An 18,470-nucleotide genomic window follows, 5' to 3' on the forward strand; every position below is an offset into this window, starting at 1 on the left:
GGCTGGGGAACCATGTCTGCTCCTGCTTGCTCATGCTCTGCCCAGTCAATCTTGATTTCATAGTGTTCATGCAAAGTGAAACAGCCCCAAAGGGATCACTGGGAGCATCCCAAGAACAAAGATGGATCATCCACTTGGGCATTCTCACTCCAGAAGGCAGCAGGCTTAACTGCCTCCGTTGGAGCATGTGATTGAACCTCAATTACTTGCCTCCTGAAGAAGTCTCTTAACCCCTTAGTTGTAGTATGGAAGGGGATGAACACAGAATCATAGAATATCTTGAGTTGGAAGGGACCCACAAGGATCATTGAAGTCTCAACTCCTGGTCCTGCACAGGACAACCGCGACACTCTGGGTGCAAAATGTTTTGCTAATATCCAACCTAAGCCTTCCCTGACACAGCTTCATTCCCTTGGGTCCTGTCACTGTTCACCAGAGAGCAGAGGTTGGTGCCTGCCCCTCCGCTGCCCCTCGTGAGGAAGCTGCAGACCACAGTGAGGTCTCCCCTCAGTCTCCTCCAGGCTGCACTGGATTTGGATTGTTTTTACAGGGTTATTATTAGAAACCCAAGCCACACTAATGACCCCAAACCTGGTGATGAGGTGACAACAGACTGCAATGTGTCAGGACAGCACCATCACCTCAGAAGAGTGCTTTGAATGCTGCTCAAGTACAAGAGGCCTTACCACATGTCCCTCACCTAAGGGAGGAGATAAAAACTGCATTAGCAGCCAGATAAGGAGTATCTGCATGTCCTTGTCACCACCCTACTAACACTGAAGCAGGACATCCCTTCCTCAGCTCAGCTCCCAACACATAACTATGGTGCCTGGTACGGGGCACTGGGATGCTGAGGAGGAGGGAAGGCAGCAGCACTCCTCCAAAAGCATCACTGTTGCTTTTCTCCTGGACTCAGCCAATTCCCGGGCTCAAACCAGCCACACACTCATCTGCACATCATGATCCCATTATTTTGTCCATGTTTTTCAGGGCAGGATGGGTCTTCATCTCTATTTAAGCAATTCAAAGCTGCTGGCACCCGATAATAATGTTCTGGGTGCAGCTGTGGAAGAGGGAATCAACACTGGGACAAAATGGGGCATTCCCACTGTCATTTTCCTTCTTTTTCTCTGTTATTCCCAGGGGTGGCTGGGCTGCTATGACAGTAGAAACACTCAGGAATTTCAACCCTTCAGTTTGCTCTTTTACTTCCTCCAAAGTACGTGTCAGCCCTGTGCAAAATACAGGAACAAATGAGATAATGGGGAACAGAGTGTCCCAAGCTCAGCAGGACTCAACTCTGCTACAAATCTCCCAGCTCTGTGGCACAGGAGGACCGCTCGCTGTGGCACGAGAGGACCACACGCTGCTTGGGATGGGGAAGGATGCTCCTTTCCCAGGAGCAGCAGTGCCCCAGAGCACAGCTGTGCCCTGGGGCAGATGATGGAAAGGCAACTGCTGTGCTGTTGGGTTTGTGTTTAAAGCCTTTCCAATTCTGGTATGTGTCAGCATTGTGTGGGGACCGTGGAGAGGCCCCTCCTGCTGCCTTGTGCCCCTGGTCTGTAATTCAGTGTATCACAGCAGGGGACACTGTCCCGGGGCTGGCGTGGGTGTGACCACAGGGGTGGGGACAACAGAGACAAGGCCCTGGGGTGCTGTCACTGAAGGGCCAGGCAGCTGAGGTGTCTGACTGGGAGGGATGTTTTGAAAGAGCAAGCCCTGGTTGGTTTGAACTGAGACTTTTTCCTGAAAGACAAGGTGTAGGCACCCATGATAGGAGAGGGATCAATGAAGGAAGGTGTCTCCATCCAACCCTCAGTGAGGTATTTGCTTCCCAGATGAGGTGTTTGCATCCCTCTCTTCTCTAAAATTCAGCTCCTGTTCTGAAGCTGAATTCCTGTGCTACACAGGAAGTCTCTGTTCCTACATCACCACCTTCACTTTTGCTGTGGGCAGCTTGCTCAGCAGGTCAAGTCCAACACTGTTACGCTCCATGCTCATTAGAGACACAACCTGGATATAACTGGAGCATTGGAGCTCAGGTAAGTGCTGAGCCAATGCCAGTGCCACATTCAGAGCTGCTCTTTCCATATGTGGCTTATTCTTTCCACAAAGAAATATGCCCCTTGAAATAAATGACTGTAAGTAAATCTTTGTAGCTAATGGAACTGAACTGAGACAGAGGATTTGACCTACTGCAGTAAAGTGAACAGAGTTTGACTTTATGAAAAGTTCTCAACAGAGATGTATTAGATTTCACTGAAAATAAAAGTGCTTCGGCTGAACTTTTTATTGTAGGGCATCATCTATACTTAGGATGGTTCTGTATGTTACTGATGGAATCAGGCAGGAGCTTCGGATTGTAATTGGCAGAACCACAGCCACAGTAGTTGTTTTTATCCTTTTTCCTTCCCCAGGCTGCTTGTGAAGTGTCCTGTGGTCTTGGAACTTAATATTGCAAGCTGGAAAGATTTGGGGTCAATTTTGAAGACCTCTTACTTCTCAATCTCCTTTTTCTTTGTATGACATAGTCCCACCATTCACTTCCCCAGGATCTCTGCCCAGAACAGATCACATAAGAATGTGTTTTACTGTAGTTAGAACTCCTCGACATGAAAGCTTACTAAGGAATACTTATACTAAAAATCGCTCAGACAGTCCTCTTGTATTGCCATTTAGATCTATCATTCTGATTGATCACTATGTGGTTGGCTAATATTGAGTCTAATTTAACCCTATATGCTCACACATCCATCTATTCTGTCTATTGTACCTGACATTCGACAAATTACTTACTCATGCAAATGATGACCTAAGGCAACCTTTTATGATATTCGTGTTTAATTATACAAATGCTTTTTGATAAATAAGATTATACATCCTTCCATATGTTTATTCAGTCCTTGATGAAAGCAAAATTTAATTTTCATGCAGATTTGTTGGAGAGTGTGTTTAATAAGTGCTGAGTTTATGTAGTCTGCAGATCACTCTGGTTTTGGGTAGCTGACAAAATCAGTAGGCATAGTTCATAGAGACATGTGGTTTTTAATCAGGTCTAATTCAAGCTGCTAAATTTTGAAATCTTGGAACTGAAGCCATTGCCTTTGTGCTCATGCAATAAAGCAAATGTTGTTGTGAAAAATAAATGAAAGAGGCTGGCTTACCTATACACTTCAGTGGGCTTTATTTATATTATGAGTTACTGAAAATGTTGCCAAATAACTGATACATTAATATTTTTAAGAGAAAGATGTTCCTGTAAAACTCACTTGTTCTAAAGAGTAACTGGAGTTTGGCTTGTGTGATTCAGTCAAGGTGAATGTAACTTTTAAGTATCAGCCACGGCTAGGCTGAATTCACCAGGACTGCCTGTGTATATGAAGTGTGTAGAAGGGAGAAACTGCCACAACTGGATATTAGTATTTTTGTTCAGATGTCTTTGAGAACATTATCCCTATTGATCACACCTCTTCCAGGAGTATTCTTTGCATGTTGTGACGCAGACAGTGGTAGGAATTCGTAGTGTGGAGATCAGGTATGAAGGAGACACAGGAGCACACGCTGCCTGAGACATGACTTCGGCTTCCTTTCCCTAAATGTGGTGGTGGAAAATATTCCACTCTTCTGTTAGAAAGTCACTGGGTCAACACAGGTGCTGGGTGGCCATCAAGGGACGTTTTCCATGGGCATCATTTCACTGTGTTTTACTCAGTGTCAGTACAGCTGCAGTAGCATCTCTGGCTAAACACAGATATTTTGTAGGCCTGAGTCCTCTGCTAACAGTTTCCTTGTTTTTTGCCAAAGGTGTGGTCAGTAAATTCAGTGGGCCGGACATCGAGCAGCTGGTCCCGCTGCCGGACAGGCCCTGCCCCTCCTGAGGGCCTCGGAGCTCCCCTCTTCAACACAGTGGCATCCACTGTGGCTGTGGTGAACATCAACCCCCCTCTTAAGCCTAATGGGGTGGTCAGTATCTACAGACTGTTTTCCAATGATACCAGAGGGACTGATGTGGTGGTGAGTATTGTCAGCACTGTTTCTGTACTTCTGTTCCAGCTTGTATTTTCTAGCTTTAACAATTTTGTTCTTACAAGCTGCTACTGTTGGTCACAGACTGCCTTCCTCTCCTGGCCTCCCGCTGTTGACTGCTCTGCAATCCACTATCCTGTCCATGAGCTTAAGCTGTCTACTGATTTCACATTACCCATTTATTCCTTCTTGTGCAGTTGGCTGCGTCCATGTCTGATTCAGCCAGTTCATCCCACTGGTGCCTGCTTGGCCTTCCATTTCCATTCCCTCACACCTGCCATGCTGCTGGCTCGACTCTGGCTCCTGGCATCAATAAGTACCAAGTGCTTTCCTTTGCTTGCTTGACTCTTTCCTTCCTTTTTTTTGCTGAACTCTGCTAAATCATATGCTGCCAAATGAGAGCAGATGTTGCCCCTCATTGGTGTTTTCTACATATTTTTATTTCTTTGACTTAAAAAGCTATACCAACAAATGAGTACGGCAACAAGGTGAAGTGTCAGTCCCTGTGAGCAGTTTCAGAACAAGGGCAGTAGCTCCTGTGCCAGAACTGCCAGATCTCCCTTGTTCAGCATAGGAGAGTTTCGTAACAGGCTTGCCCAGCACCATGGCTCATGCATTGTGTGAATGCAAAGAGGCATCATGTTGGCCCTCGACTTAGAGGTACCTACCAGAGAGCGCATTCTCCTGTCTATGAGTAAATTGACCCACCAGACACACTGGTATCACACTGCCCAGTGCTGTCTCCTATATCCACATTGAGGAAGCTTGTGGGATATGCATGAGTGTTTGCTAGCACGCTTATCATGGAGCTATGTTCCACATTAATTTATTTTTTGCTTCAGTACCACTTATCCCAGAGTCTCTCTTTAATGGTTTTTGGTTTCTCTGTTCCTCAGAATGACATTTGCAGTTGACATACAGTGGTCACAGCTCAACTCAAGACGTCTGTGAGGCCACTGATGGCAGAGTCTTTTCCTTTGAAGAGTGCCCTTTAACTTCATAATGGGGGAAAAATGCAGAGTTCCCAACATTTCACAACAGCTGCATTAATGTCAGATTAAAGAACATGTAGAATCTTCTGCCTGTCTTCTGGAGTTGATTCACCTCCATAACTCTTATTTAGTACTTGTGGTGCTTGAAGCCATGACAAGTTCCCTCTTAATTTTTATAGCTGTCAGAAGGGACTGCCACCCAGCAGACAATACATGGACTAAAACCTTTTACCACATACTCCATTGGTGTGGAGGCCTGCACCTGCTTCAACTGTTGCAGCAAAGGACCCATGGCTCAATTCACCACACAGCCGGCTCCACCCTCAGAGCAGCCTCCCCCGCAGATCCGCACTGTGACCTCCAGGAACGCCTCTTTCCAGTGGAGTGCCCCTCAGTCACCCAATGGCATTGTAACCAGGTAGGAGCTGCCACTCAGCTAGAGGTGGTGGTGGAACAATTTGAGCTGGAACCGCAGGACTGAGAGCACTGGACAGTTGTGGCAGCCGTGCTCCTTCTTCACCATGTTGGTGGTGATATTCCCTGTGGCCTGAATACCATCTGGGAAGTGTTTACATGCAATGATTGCTTTGCTCCTGAGCAGGATATTGCGGAGGATGAAGGTGGAAAGGATGAGATGTTGTGAGTGGAGGTGATTGTCTGATGGCTGTGCTTGCACAGCCAAGAAGTTGTAAGTTCAACTGCAGTGAAGAGGTAGCTGCATCCAGGAGTTACTTAGGCAAATCCTGATTTTCAAAATGTAACAGACATCAAGAGTTTCCTTGTAAGTGTGACTTACAACCACAATTGCTCAGTTATCCTACCATTAGGATCAAAATCTCCAAGAGAAAGACTGGAATCAAGTCCATTTTTTTCTCCAGTAGCCAGACGGACAGCAAATAGCATGAAATGTATGATTGGTTGTTACATTATTAAGGCTTTTTATTAATCAAAATCTCAACTTTCTCTTCAGCTACGAGCTCCATGTGTATATGGCATGTCCTCTGAACCTACAGCCAGCAGTGAAGGCTTGCAGCCCTGGCCCAACTGAGGTGAAGTACACAGGAAAAGGACAGAGTGCCAATGTGTCCAACCTGGAGCCTTACACAACTTACAACTTGCGAGTTGTGTCTTACAACTCTGTTGGCAGCAGCGCCTCTGAATGGATTGGTTTCACCACGGAAAAAGAGCGTGAGTATGAGAAATGGTTCAGCCATCAGCGATACCTGTTTCTGAGGCCTGGGGCTGCCTAGAGCCAAATGACTTCCCCTCCTCTGTGGAAGATGATGTCCCCAGAAACCTGTTCTTCCATGTCCCTGGTCACCGTGTCTCTGCAGCATGTCATTGAAATTCTGCTCTGGGGCTTAACTGCTCCTACCTTCAAAAACATTTCTCTACTCATCATCTGATGTCACCTCCTCTATCTTGGGAGAGTGGAAACCTTTTATTTTACTGAAAATGGGCAGCAAAGCTGCAGAACATAAAATGTTCAAGTATTACCAGAAGGGTGAGGTGTAGTAATAAATACACTGTCATAAATAATACCTTGGAAAAGTGGAGATCTTGAAAGAGAGCTGGTGATTCTTTTCAGGAACAATCTTACTGTCCTAATTCATGCCACACTCCTGCTAGGAGCTTTCCTTGGATGTCATCTGAATGATAGGATCCTTGTGGACACTGAATTAATAATGCATTGCTATCTAACTACCACAGGCAGTGCTTTAAGGCCATGTGGTGATCTGCATGGAAATTAAGGATGCAGGGCCTGTGCCTACAGGCAGAATAGATTTTGCCATCAAAACTGCATTTGTAGTAGTATAACATCAGCTTTTATTGAAAAGATCTATAGTGCTGTAGCCAGAGTCGTTCCATAACAGATGAGATGGGCATTTCACCTCAGTCTGTCAGGTCAGGGCAAAGAAGATATTCACTTTTTATCATACAATCTCATGTCAGGATTTCAGAATCACCTTTCTGAAGATCCCTTTTGCATCATTTAGTAGTTCTGCAAGTAATTACTAAAAATGTATCTGATACATCCTTAGTTGAAAATTTCAGGTGGAACAGGCCCAGATTTTCTTTCATGTCACCACTGAAAACAAAAGTAAAAAAACCAAACAAAAGAAAGGTCCTTATCTCAAAAGCTGGGTTTTATTAAATTGCAAACTAAAAGGCTGGAACATGATTATGATTTTTAAATGGACAAAATTCATAAGGAACTGGTGAGACACACCTACTAGGTCCACAGCCCTCTTCGTTCAATCTTGCTTTTCTTGCCTTGCTGACTTCTTCACACCCTGTCTTCAGAGTCCTTCTGTCTGTCTCCTTCCTCTTGCCTGGAAGGCTTGCTTTAGTGACAGTGGGCAATTAGCAGCAAAGTGAAGCTGGACAAGCAGCTTTCTTATGAACAAAGCATCATATATGGGGCAGATGGCTTAATGGCAATACCACAAGAAAGGACCACCTCAAGCTTAAATGAAGTTTTTTATCAGCAAGCTGTTGAGCCCAACTGGTGAACTTTTCCTCCCTGAAGTGAGTTCTGGGTTTCTTTTCTGTCTATATGCCATCTGTTCTTGCTTTTCTGAAACCCCTTGTTTTCATGTATGTGCATGTGTTAAAGATAATCTTGGCAGTTTCTGGGGATTGGAAGAGAGCCCCCTGCTTAGCAGTTGGCTTCCCACAGCACAACCTGCTGCAGTCAAGCTTGCACATCCTCCCATATCTTCCTGTCCCCCACCTTAAACTGGAATTTAATTTATACAGTTTTAGTGTCTGTCCCGCATACATGAAGGTGAAGGGAGGGAGTTCTAGATCTTTATTTTCAAGATATGAGATATTTCTGCTTTCTCAATGCAGAAACTGGCATGCTACAGCAGCTTTGTCTTTTCTCCTTGTATCTCCCCTAATCATACACATGTATCTGAGATAGAAAGGGAGGGCATGAGACACAGAGCTTGTATCATGGAGACCCTCTGTATTTTCACGGTGTAACTCAGTCACTGAATCATTTCTAGCCTGTTGGCTAGAAATTATCTTTTTTCCTTCTCTTGCAGCACCTCGGTACATGGCTCCATTCTCTGTTGTCAGCAATTTATCTACCATCCACATAGACTGGAGTCGCACGTTCGTGCTGAACGGCCGCCTGAAGGAGTACGCGGTGACTGAGAGTGGGCAGCGCATCTACAGTGGCTTCGACACTGAGCTCTATTTGCCAAGGACATCTGACAAAAGTCAGTTTCAGTTTCCTACAGCTTCCTCTCTATGAAAAGTCTGTTGAGCTAAATGAATATTATTGCGTGCTAAAATTTGAGAAAAACTCTCCATTGCAGTCCCAAGCTAAGAGTGTAGGAGTTTACTACAGGTGCTCTGATGTGCATCTAAGCAGATGCTTGAAAAAAAAAAATCCATGGAGCTAAACTTCCTCTTAAACATTACACCTGACTGGGTGAGACTGCTCTGGCTCATTGTGAGGGTTGAGCTTTCCCAAATCCTGGAGCTCTGTTGCAACTCCACCCTTCAGGGCTACAGTCTGGGAAATACATAGAAATCCTCAGCTCCAGAAAAGACTGAAGTTTGGATTTTCATTTGAATCAAATTAAGTCAGTAGCTCTTGGAATCAGTCATGTTTTGAAATGCAGTTTCTCTTAGAAATTTTCAGTCTTTAAAATACAAGGAAACTGTCAATGTGTGTGTGTGGGAAGAATAAAAAGAAAAAACCACAAAAAAACCCATTCTCTGTTTTTAAGGGGTTCTGTTTGTCAAAGGATTTTGTAATCTACTTTTTACCATCCTGATTACTGCAGTGGTGCTAATAATTTTATTTTTTTTCGAACTGAAATGTTCTTAACATGTTTGTGTCAGCCATGAATGAAGCATTAGGGATTTAGGGCAAAACGATAAATAAATTGAAAGTTGCCAGTTACACTGGAAGAGAGAGGATTGAGTGGTGAAAGAAGAACATATTTTGTAGCAACATCATTATGGTGATTATCCATGATCTGCCATGTTTCATAGTTTAGAATTTCAATACCCCTATATAAAGGATTGTGAGGCTCTGGTCTGGGACTCAGGTGCATTATGGTGGGTTATGTGCTATACTTGCCTTGTTTTTTCTCAGACTTGTCCAGCTCTGCTGGTGGATCATGGTGAAAAAGCAGCACCTATAGAATTTTTATTTCTGCTGCTGACAGTATTTTCTAACCTTTTTTGCTCAGCTTTTTTGTTTCAAGTGACCTGCATCACTGATGAAGGGAGTGCCATGACACCAGTAATCAAATACAACGCTGGAGATGGAGTTGGTAAATATGAGAATAAATTACCTAGCACCAGTTCATTTTATGTTTTTGTGCTAGAAATTTGATATTAGTGCATGACAGGCAGGATGGCATCTCATTGCAAGATCAGAGGATTCCTTAGTGCCTTACTGTATGAGGTATGTAGATAATATGTGGTTTTGCCATGGATGGGTTTGTGTTCCTTTACATCATAGAACTGTTGAGTCCTTTAGGTTGGAAAGGACCTTAAGGTCATTGAGTCCAACTGTTATCATAGAATCATAGAATGCTTTGGGTTGGAAGGGTCCTTAAAGTCCATTTAGTTCCAACTCCCTTGCCATGGGAGACAACTTCCACTAGACCATGTTGCTCAAAGCCCCTTCCAACCTGGCTTCAGACACTTCCAGGGGTGGGACAACTCTCATGATTAGCTTCAGATCCTCTCTCCATACATGTAATATTTTTCTTTTATTTTTACATAAATATAGTGCTCCAAAATGTTGTGCTTTTTCCTGCTAAATAGAATCTGCTCTCTTCTAGATTTTATTTCCAAATTCAGATTATCCTGAATTTCAATCCTGTCCTCCAAAGTTCTCCCTCAGTTTGACAGTGAGAATACATATCCTTTCTCCTCCCTGCATCCAGCCCAGCCCAGCAAGGGATATGCACCTGCTCCTCTCCTATGACCAACCAGCAGTTTCACCTGGGATTCGTTCCACTAGCCAGTTTATGAGAATGTCATACAAGATATTGTCAGGACCCAGTTTATAACACCTGCCATTTCCCTTCTGTTCATGAGGCTTTTGCCTGTTTTGTGGAAGTGTGGTGACATCTCAGTCACTTCTTGTCCATTAAGTAGTAAATGCCTAACAGTAAAGAGTTCCAGTAAAAGTTTTTTAACTCCTTAGTTTTCTTTGAAGCAAAGCTAAGTTTGAACCATTTCTAAATGATATATTGAGTTTAATTAATTAAGTTCTTTCTGACTTGCATCTTGTTTGGTTTCTTAAAATAGATCTGTCTTGTCTTTGCAATTACTCTTTACTCTGCATTTCCCTTATAACACTTTTCATGTTCTCACTCCATCCTCCTGCAGAATTTCAGGCAAGGCTGCTGTAAAGTCATTATAAGATGTTCCCAGTTGCTCTGCATCCAACACCTTCCACACTCTGCCCCTTTGTTCTTTTGATTGATGCTTGTACCCATAGTCTACTGCAAGCTCTATCAGCACCATAGGCAACTTGTTGAGGAGGCTTGCAAGTGAAGGTGATGGAAATTCCTTAGCCAAGAGTCTGGAAATGAATGTAGGATTGCAAATAACCAGGAAATCTTGTCACTGAGATTTCTTACACTTGTGTTGTGTATGAGCAAAGCCAACCAAGTTGACTGTTTTTTTCTAACAGGTAGGGGGAAGGAGAAAAATGTTTCATGTTCTTTGCTTTTATATTAATGTATCACTTATTTCAGTTAAGCCTTCCCCCCCTCTTTTGTTAATTGCCACTACACAGTTCTAGAGCAAATGTCCTCTGTACTGCTCTGAAATTACCATAGTCATTTCCACTCAAGGTTATTTGGAGAACCCTTTTTTCCTCACATTCCACCTCTACCACCTTCTTTCGGAAGAGCTGCTGATGCAGTGGTGATTTCCAGCCTAAGCAGCAATGCCAGAACTTTAAGCAGGGTCTCTTGAGGGTAGTAAGATTTTTATTATAGCCTACGAGCATATTGAACCATTATGCCACCTTGAACATAAGTGCAAAAAAAGCACATGACTACAAAATTACTTAAATTTCTGCCTAATTTATTAGTAGAGAAAGAGATAGCATATTGTTAAATGCTTTCTGAAATAACATTCCCTTTCTCCCCTAATCCCTCTTTTTACAGGTCTGATCTTGACAACACCTGGAGAGAAGGACAAAGCAGAATCTAAACATGCAAAATTCTACAATGAGTTGTGGTTTGCAGTGCTGATGGTAGTTCTAGGTTTGATCCTCTTGGCTATTCTTCTCTCCTTAATTCTTCAAAGGAAGGTCAGAAAGCAACCCTATGCACGAGACAGGCCTCCTTTAGTTCCACTCCAGAAAAGAACATCACCAATGAGTGTGTATTCATCAGGTGAAACCCACCCGGTACGTTTGCCAAAATACAGTGTTGTGTATCCATAATGTTATATTTCTATATGGCCCCCAAACACACACACAAGAGTTTTTATTCCTCCTTCTGCTATTTTATTGCTCGTTTGGTTACCAAATGGAGGCTGTCCAGTGTAGGAAAAGGACTGTCTGGTGCTACATGGGCACTGAGAGCCAGGCTACAGGTGCATAGTCTAAACAGAGCCGTATGGCACCTGGTTTTCAGGTCCTGAAATGCTTCTGATGCCAAAGACAAACTTTGAATCTGGAGTCAGAGAAAATACAAAGCCACTGCTCTCACCTCATGTTAGCTGACATCTGCAATAGAGTTAAAAAGTCCTTGGCATGCTGTGAGAAGGTAGGTGAAAAAATGTGCTTTTCAGAGGAACTTTTCATGTGTTCCCCACTGCCTGCTGTGGATGGCTAACCAGGATCAATCTGACAGTTTTTGTCTGGTATTCATGAGATATGTCTGCAAAAGTAGGACTTGGGGAGAGGCTCTATTTCTTTCAGGTATCCATCCACCACCCAGCTGGACTGCTCTAGGACAAGCCGCATGCCAGGAAGGTTTGGAGTAGAGAGAGAGAGCAATCAGGGAAAAAGCTAAGGACCTTCACAAAATGCATGTGTGCATCTGTGCACACAGACCCATGGTGGTACCACCAGAGACGTGGGAGGAAGACTGCTGGGGAGTGATAAAGAGGAAGGTTTTCTGTGATCTTTATCATGACAAATTATAATTCTGAAAAAGAATGCATAAAAACCATGTTCCATCATATAGCAGAGTAGTAGTGCTATCCTACCCCTTGAGGAAAAGCAAAACAAAAGGAATATGGAAATTGTTATGAGACTGAGAATAGAAACAGCCGTGCCTTCCACTTCCACGCTTCTTCCCAGGCACAGGCCGTGAGATGATTCTTCTTGTCACTTCTCAGCTTCTTTTTCCTGTGAGTGCCATCAAGCAGGATAGTGACTCCTGCATCCTTCACGCATTCTGTTCCTTCTTGTCTCAGTGCCAAGATGCTGCATCTGTGCCTCAACCAAGGAGTTCTTGGAAACAATGGGATTTCCAGTGTGCCCCTTCTCCTGGCAAAGGCTAAGAGCATAAGAAACTTCTTTTTTTTATCTCATGGTTTTGATTCCTTTTCCTCTACAGTCTGTCATGTTATGTTGTTCCTCTTGACTTTAAAATGTCTTTGCTGTTGGCATGCCTGCCCAATTCCCTTTCACGTTCCTGCCCTTTCCTTTATTTTCTATTTTGTTTTTCCCTTCTCTTTTTCCAGAAGCTCATGGACTTAATAGGAAGGAAGATTCTACAGTGCATCAGTTGAAGGACTTAATCTGAGAAGTTAGGACAGAGCTACAATGGAGTGGCTAAATCGCTTGTGTTTTACAGTTGTTAGTGAGGTCATGTGGCCAGCAATGCTGGCTGCCCACACAGTACTTGATGACCACTTAAAAGTTAAAAAGTGCCTGATCTTTGCCAGTTCCCCTACTCCCCCATGTCCTTGCTACATTGCTCTCCCTCACAGAGCTGTAGCTAATTCGCACCCTTTGTAAGGTACACCTGCATTGCACCTTGCCCTGCCTTAATGCTTTTCCTCCCTCTCTTTAATCTCAGTTTGAGACTATTGCTGACACATCCAATTCATCAAGCAGTGTCACTCTCAAAAGATACACAATGCACTTTGAGGTAGAGTCATTAGCTTGCAGACTTGCAAGATGTGTGATGTGTCAGATGACTCAATAAGCATGCAACAAAAGGCATCTGACAGTGCATGTTTCTCCTGGTGGGTGAATGTTTTTTCCCCTTGTCACGATAACTGAAAAAGTCTGCTAACATCCCCTTGCTGTGCAAGTTTGGGCTATCATTCTGGTAGTAAAAAATCTTTGGATCTCTGCTTGTTGGCTACTTAAAAAAAAAATAGGAAGAAGGAAAAAAATCAGGAAAAGTCCTGGTTTGCAGTGTTGGTTTGTGGTTTTGGATTTTTTTTTTTTGTTTGTTTTTCTTTTTGGGTGTTTGTTGTTGTTGTTGTTTTTGGTTGGTTGGGTTTGGGGGGGTTTTTGTGTTTGTTTGGTTCTTTTTCTTTTTCATGATATGATTGTCCACAATGGGGAAAGCTCCATTTTTTTTTCTTCTGTTTATAACTGCATGATTTTTGAAGCACAGTTTTCTCTGTTCTCTTCCACTCCTGCTTTGTTTTTATTCAGGTAAAGTATTTAATACCATGCCTTTAATTTTTTTATTTATTTTCTTGCAGGGACTAGCAGATACAAAAATTCCAGGAGCTGGTTCTCCCATGAGCAGCCGCAGTGTCCATATCACACCTGGGGGAAGGAGACTAAGTCAGAGCCAGCTAAGTCGCACGTATTCCCAAGCCTCTCTCCACCGCAGTGTCAGCCAGCTGCTCAACCTCTATGACAAAAAGACTTTTGAAGAATCGCCTTGGGATGCCATTCTTCGCAATCACCGCACTGCTGGTCGTGGCTTGGTAAGGACTCCTGCTCCTCTGTGATGCTGTTGTGCATCACCTGCCAGATTTGTCTGTTCTGTTAGAATCATGAAAAGGTCCAAATATCAAAAGTTGCTGAAGACACAGCCAAAAGGCCTAGAAGGTCACGGTCATAGGTTAGATCCTCAAAATTCTTCAAGTTTACTGCTCTCTTCTGGAGCCGCAGGTGATCACACACTGCTCTTACAGGATTGAAGGGATCCACACACATCTCTCTATGGTTCCCATTGAACTGTGAACTCCATGGTCTACCAAGAATATGTACCTTGAAGAATTCCCTTCTATTTGGTCAACTCACAGGCTTTTCTTTCTCTGCATTTCAGCAGAGAAATGTGTGAGGTGGGATGTCTTGGCATCCTTTGTAAATTTAGTGCCAGAGGTAGGAGCTTGTGTTCAAGGGACTCCTGTTCTGTCAATTGCTGGTGAGACCTGCTCTCTGTACTCTGCTGAGTGACAACACAGATCACATGAACACTCAGGTCTTCTGGCATGTACGACAAATGACTTCAAACTCTGCCCACATGAGACTAGAATGAGGTTAGGGGTGCAGGCAGATTACCCCTCTTTTAATTTAGAAGAGGACAGGACTAGCCAGCATCAGCAACAGGCATCTGAACACACATACAAAAAGTGATGATTCTCAAGTCAAGGAGAGTGACAACTTCCTTTCCTCTTTGGCACCAGGAAACAGGCTTTTAACTTCCACTCTTCTCTGCCCCTAGCCTGGTTTCTACTCTTCCCTGACCAAATGTGTGAGAAGGTTCAGGAGTCAGCAAGACATAAGTGTTTGCTCCCTGAAAAAGCTGAATAATAAGGTTCCTAAAAAGGAGCCAGAATGGGTTTGAAGAGCCTGTGAAGTAGTAACAAAGTTAGATGGAGTGTGCAGTTAGTGAGTGAATCTTGCCCAAAATGCAAAGTGAATGGGAGAAGGATTGGCACATAAATCCAAGCAGCTTCCTTAGGCTTTCATCTTCAGTACACCAAACAGCTGGAAGGGCTGGAACATACAGGCATACCCCAGTACAGGGGTGTTGGTACCATCACTGCCATAACAGCAGGACCAAGGCAGCTCATAAGGCTTAAGAAAGAACGTAGTGATAACTTAGCTCTACGCAAACCCCCTGTGAGTACAGGTTAACTTTCAGCCTGCACTCTGCAGCTCATGGACTTCCCAATTTAGTGGTATCATGACTCAGCCTTGCCCTTTTCTCAGAGCTATTACATCCTTGTGATTTAATTCCTTGGGGACTAACAACTCACCCAGAGTGTACCTCTGTATGATCTCATTAGCCAAAAGAACAGCTTCCTGCTGCTGAGAGAGGAAGCTCTTGCTCTATCCACTTATCCTGGGCTGACATCATGATTTGGTTTAGCTTGCAACCCCCCCATGTGCATGTTAGAAGTATTTAAAAATACTCCAGTGAGTTTCATAAGTGGCAGGAGCAGAAAGAAAACTTTCTCTCCCTTGCGGTGGCAAACCCTGACAGCCTGAGCTCATCTACTTTATCAAATGAGCAGCTATACATACAGAGATGGGTTATTCTTTTTACCCTCTGTACATTGCTTTACATTCCTCTGAACCCAAGCCTCTGCTCCTGTGTGGCTCAGGTATTCTCTTGCAAACCTCCTGCAATGTTTTTCACTCAGTTCTTCTCTCTGTTTCGCTCAGTAGCTTAGGAATAGCGGCAAGTTTTTTTACCTCTTTGTCCAGGTTGCAAACCAATGTACTAAATGGCTGTAGTGGCCCAGGACACCTCTCTGCAGTAACACTGCTGGTGTTCTATTTATGCTATCGATATAGTTTATTTCTCTGCTGCTTTCAACTCTTTCCATGGCTCAAGGCATTAGCAGGAGTGCAATTGTAAGAAACTCAGACCCTCCCTTGAAAACAAAAGCTTACCTAAATTGTGTGGTATGGTTGTTACCCAAAACAAAAATGTAAACATGTATTTTTGTCTTTTCATATCTCACAAGTTCCTCAGTACACTACAACAAGCACTATTTCATTTACCATTTGGCAGATATATAGAGTAATTGATTGTATTTTTCTTAACTTACTGCTTACTATGAAAATCTAATTGGTTTGGATTCAGGTGCTTGAATGCTTTAGGTTCTTACCTCATACTGGAAGGAAAGGGAACACATTAGAAATACACACTTATTTATCTATTTCAGAACCATTTTTTAAGGGGGTAGGAGGAAAGAGAAATGAAGGAATCACCTTTAGCCTGGTACAGCTTTGGTTAACATGCTTCTTCTTTTCCCCCTTCCTAACAGTATGTAGATGAAGAAGATCTTGCCAATGTCATCAAAGGCTTCAGCACTGTCACCAAGGAGCACACCACATTCACTGACACCCACCTCTGAAGAACAAAACCACCTTTTCTAGGAAATGGAAAGTGGGTAACTTGCCAAAAGCAGCATGCATGGCCTTCAGGGCCAGACACAGGGCTGCTGCTTCCCCACCTCATGCCCAGGAGTTAAAAGATAAAACTGGTTTTTGGGGAGGGGAGGTGGGAGGCTAAGTTGGCCTTTTTTTCACCATCTATTTCACTATATAATAAAAACTGTGTGTTAGCACTGACACCTCATAAGGTAAGAGAACAGTCATACATTAGTAAAAGACTGTGAAGGTAGAGGCTCTCATCTTTGTCTCTCATCTAGCTTTCACAGTTGAGGAGGGTTGTAGGGGTGGGGCAGGCAGTGATGGGGGGCAGCATGTTTGGTAATGAAAAGTGTTTTATGTGTCCAAAAAACAGCGTGTGGCTAAAAGGGGCCTGCATGGCAGGATAACCATGTTTTCTCCTGGCCTGACAAAGCTCCATCACAAAATTTTGTTCATGCACAGATGAATAAACAGCAGTGAAGGAATTCTTATGAAGTTGCTTCAGCCTTTGTGTTCTCTCACTCCCTCTTCCCCACCCTCTCGGCTCAAGTTAAAAAAAAAAACAAAACAAGCCATTAATTAATGCTTAACTCCAAGCATGCTTTTTCAGAGGTAGAAAACCTCTTAAGACACTCCCTGTTGAACACTTGCTGTCACACCCTTCCCTTCTGCTCTACAGGCAATAAAACTTGTTCACCATCCGCAGTAAACAAGGAGCAAACAACAAGCAGCCAGTGCAACACAGGTAGGAAATATCATGTCAAGGCACTTGTAATTGAGAATTATTATACCATGACAGTAAACCTATTCCCATATTCATCTCTGTCCTTTTCCCAGAGAAAGTGACAAGGAAGCCCTCAAGAGCCTGCCAGTTCTGTGTATTCTGTCAAGAATATTTTATGCATTCTCTCATTCACAAACAGCAAAACCCATCATCTGATAGTGCACATTTTCAGAAAGCACAAGCAACACTCCTCTGGCAATTTATTTGGACTAAGAGGCAAAATAATATGCTATTTTGAATAGCCTCCTCCTTAACCTGCACAAAACATTTCAGATATCAGACAGCAGCATACAGAGCAATGATCCCATTCATAAAACAAGACTACAGAGACAGCCCTGTGAATTAGGCAAAATCTATCCAAGACAGCAGCAGCTCTGCAGAGCAATGTGTGGCTGCATCTAAAAGGCATCTTCCACTCAGCAACCAAGTTTTCCTTTAGCACCCTCCCTTCCCAAAACAAAAATAATCACAACATATCACATGCCTGACCACATTTACGCAAGAATGCACAATATTATTTTGGACCAAGTACCATACTACATTTTGGAGCATTACATAAAGCCACATGTTGATGTGGATGACCCTTCAAAGCTTTGGCAGCAGCCAGGTACTTTCTCATAACCTTACAATTTTTATTCTGGTATCAGAACAAAATCCCATTCCAGAAACAACCCACAACACGTAATATTATGCCTGCTACCAGCCAGAGGGCACCTGCACCTCATTTTTGCCACCAGTCCCATTTTCACAAGCCATAGTCTTGGCAGGATGAGTCGTTCTTCCGGTGACGCGGTGAAGCAGCTGTCTTTGTAGGTGATGGAGAAGCTGCACCAGGTAATTCAGGACCACCTTCCGCAAGGACTGGTGCAGAGGCCGGGAGAGGCACTTTCTTCCTTCCCAGGAAACCAGCTCCTTCAAATCCCATTTTCTTTTTGCTTTCTGCTTTGGCTTCACTCTCCTCTTCTGGTCCTCTTCTTTTGAGATCCAGAGAATTCTCTGGCAGACGGTGAACCTCTGCACTGCAACACCCACCTGCATCTGTCACGCCTGTGCCTCGCACTTCAAATGCTGTTGACAGGACTGCCTTCCTCTCAGCTGCACTGCCCTCAGCTGTTGCTTTCCTGGCCTCTGTCTGGCTTGAATTTCCATTTGCAGCAGCTGCCTTTTCTGTTGGGCTTTTGCTGGATAAGTTAAAAGCCTGGAAGTCCCGGTAACTGTGAAAGCTCTCTGTCCGCCTTGCTCTTGCCAGGAGAGGGCTTTCTCTGTATGGCCTCACAGAACCATATGTGGCAGTTTCGTGGATTGTTTCATGGTGCTGCAATTGGAGGCTTCAAAAATATAAACAACCAAGGCAAGAAGAGCAGATGTT

The 18,470-nt window shown here is 43.6% G+C and overlaps 2 protein-coding genes across 11 annotated transcripts in view; one reads left to right on the forward strand and one right to left on the reverse strand.

Moving 5' to 3' along the window:
* USH2A (usherin) overlaps positions 1-16,515 on the forward strand; it is a 379,301-nt gene extending 362,786 nt beyond the window's left edge. For 4 of the 8 annotated variants that reach the window (XM_027641249.1, XM_027641252.1, XM_027641255.1 and 1 more), the window contains 9 exons: positions 3,805-4,014; positions 5,198-5,436; positions 5,989-6,206; positions 8,069-8,245; positions 9,230-9,313; positions 11,171-11,415; positions 13,040-13,111; positions 13,680-13,910; positions 16,209-16,515. In XM_027641249.1, coding sequence (XP_027497050.1) covers positions 3,805-4,014; positions 5,198-5,436; positions 5,989-6,206; positions 8,069-8,245; positions 9,230-9,313; positions 11,171-11,415; positions 13,040-13,111; positions 13,680-13,910; positions 16,209-16,298 — 1,566 coding nt within the window. In that variant the 3' untranslated portion in view covers positions 16,299-16,515. Of the gene's footprint in view, positions 1-3,804; positions 4,015-4,922; positions 5,437-5,988; positions 6,207-7,375; positions 7,444-8,068; positions 8,246-9,229; positions 9,314-11,170; positions 11,416-12,431; positions 12,535-13,039; positions 13,112-13,679; positions 13,911-16,208 lie in introns of those variants that run through there. The other 4 variants (XM_027641251.1, XM_027641254.1, XM_027641256.1 and 1 more) reach the window with 4 other exon arrangements.
* A 548-nt stretch (positions 16,516-17,063) lies between these two features.
* The window catches only part of KCTD3 (potassium channel tetramerization domain containing 3), a 25,935-nt gene continuing 24,528 nt past the window's right edge, over positions 17,064-18,470 (reverse strand). For 2 of the 3 annotated variants that reach the window (XM_027641260.1, XM_027641259.1), the window contains exon 18: positions 17,847-18,429. In XM_027641260.1, coding sequence (XP_027497061.1) covers positions 17,847-18,429 — 583 coding nt within the window. Of the gene's footprint in view, positions 18,430-18,470 lie in introns of all 3 variants that reach the window. The other variant, XM_027641258.1, reaches the window with a different exon arrangement.

This window comes from Corapipo altera, unplaced genomic scaffold, assembly GCF_003945725.1.
Source record: "Corapipo altera isolate COAL_440 unplaced genomic scaffold, ASM394572v1 48b, whole genome shotgun sequence".
Taxonomy (NCBI): domain Eukaryota; kingdom Metazoa; phylum Chordata; class Aves; order Passeriformes; family Pipridae; genus Corapipo; species Corapipo altera.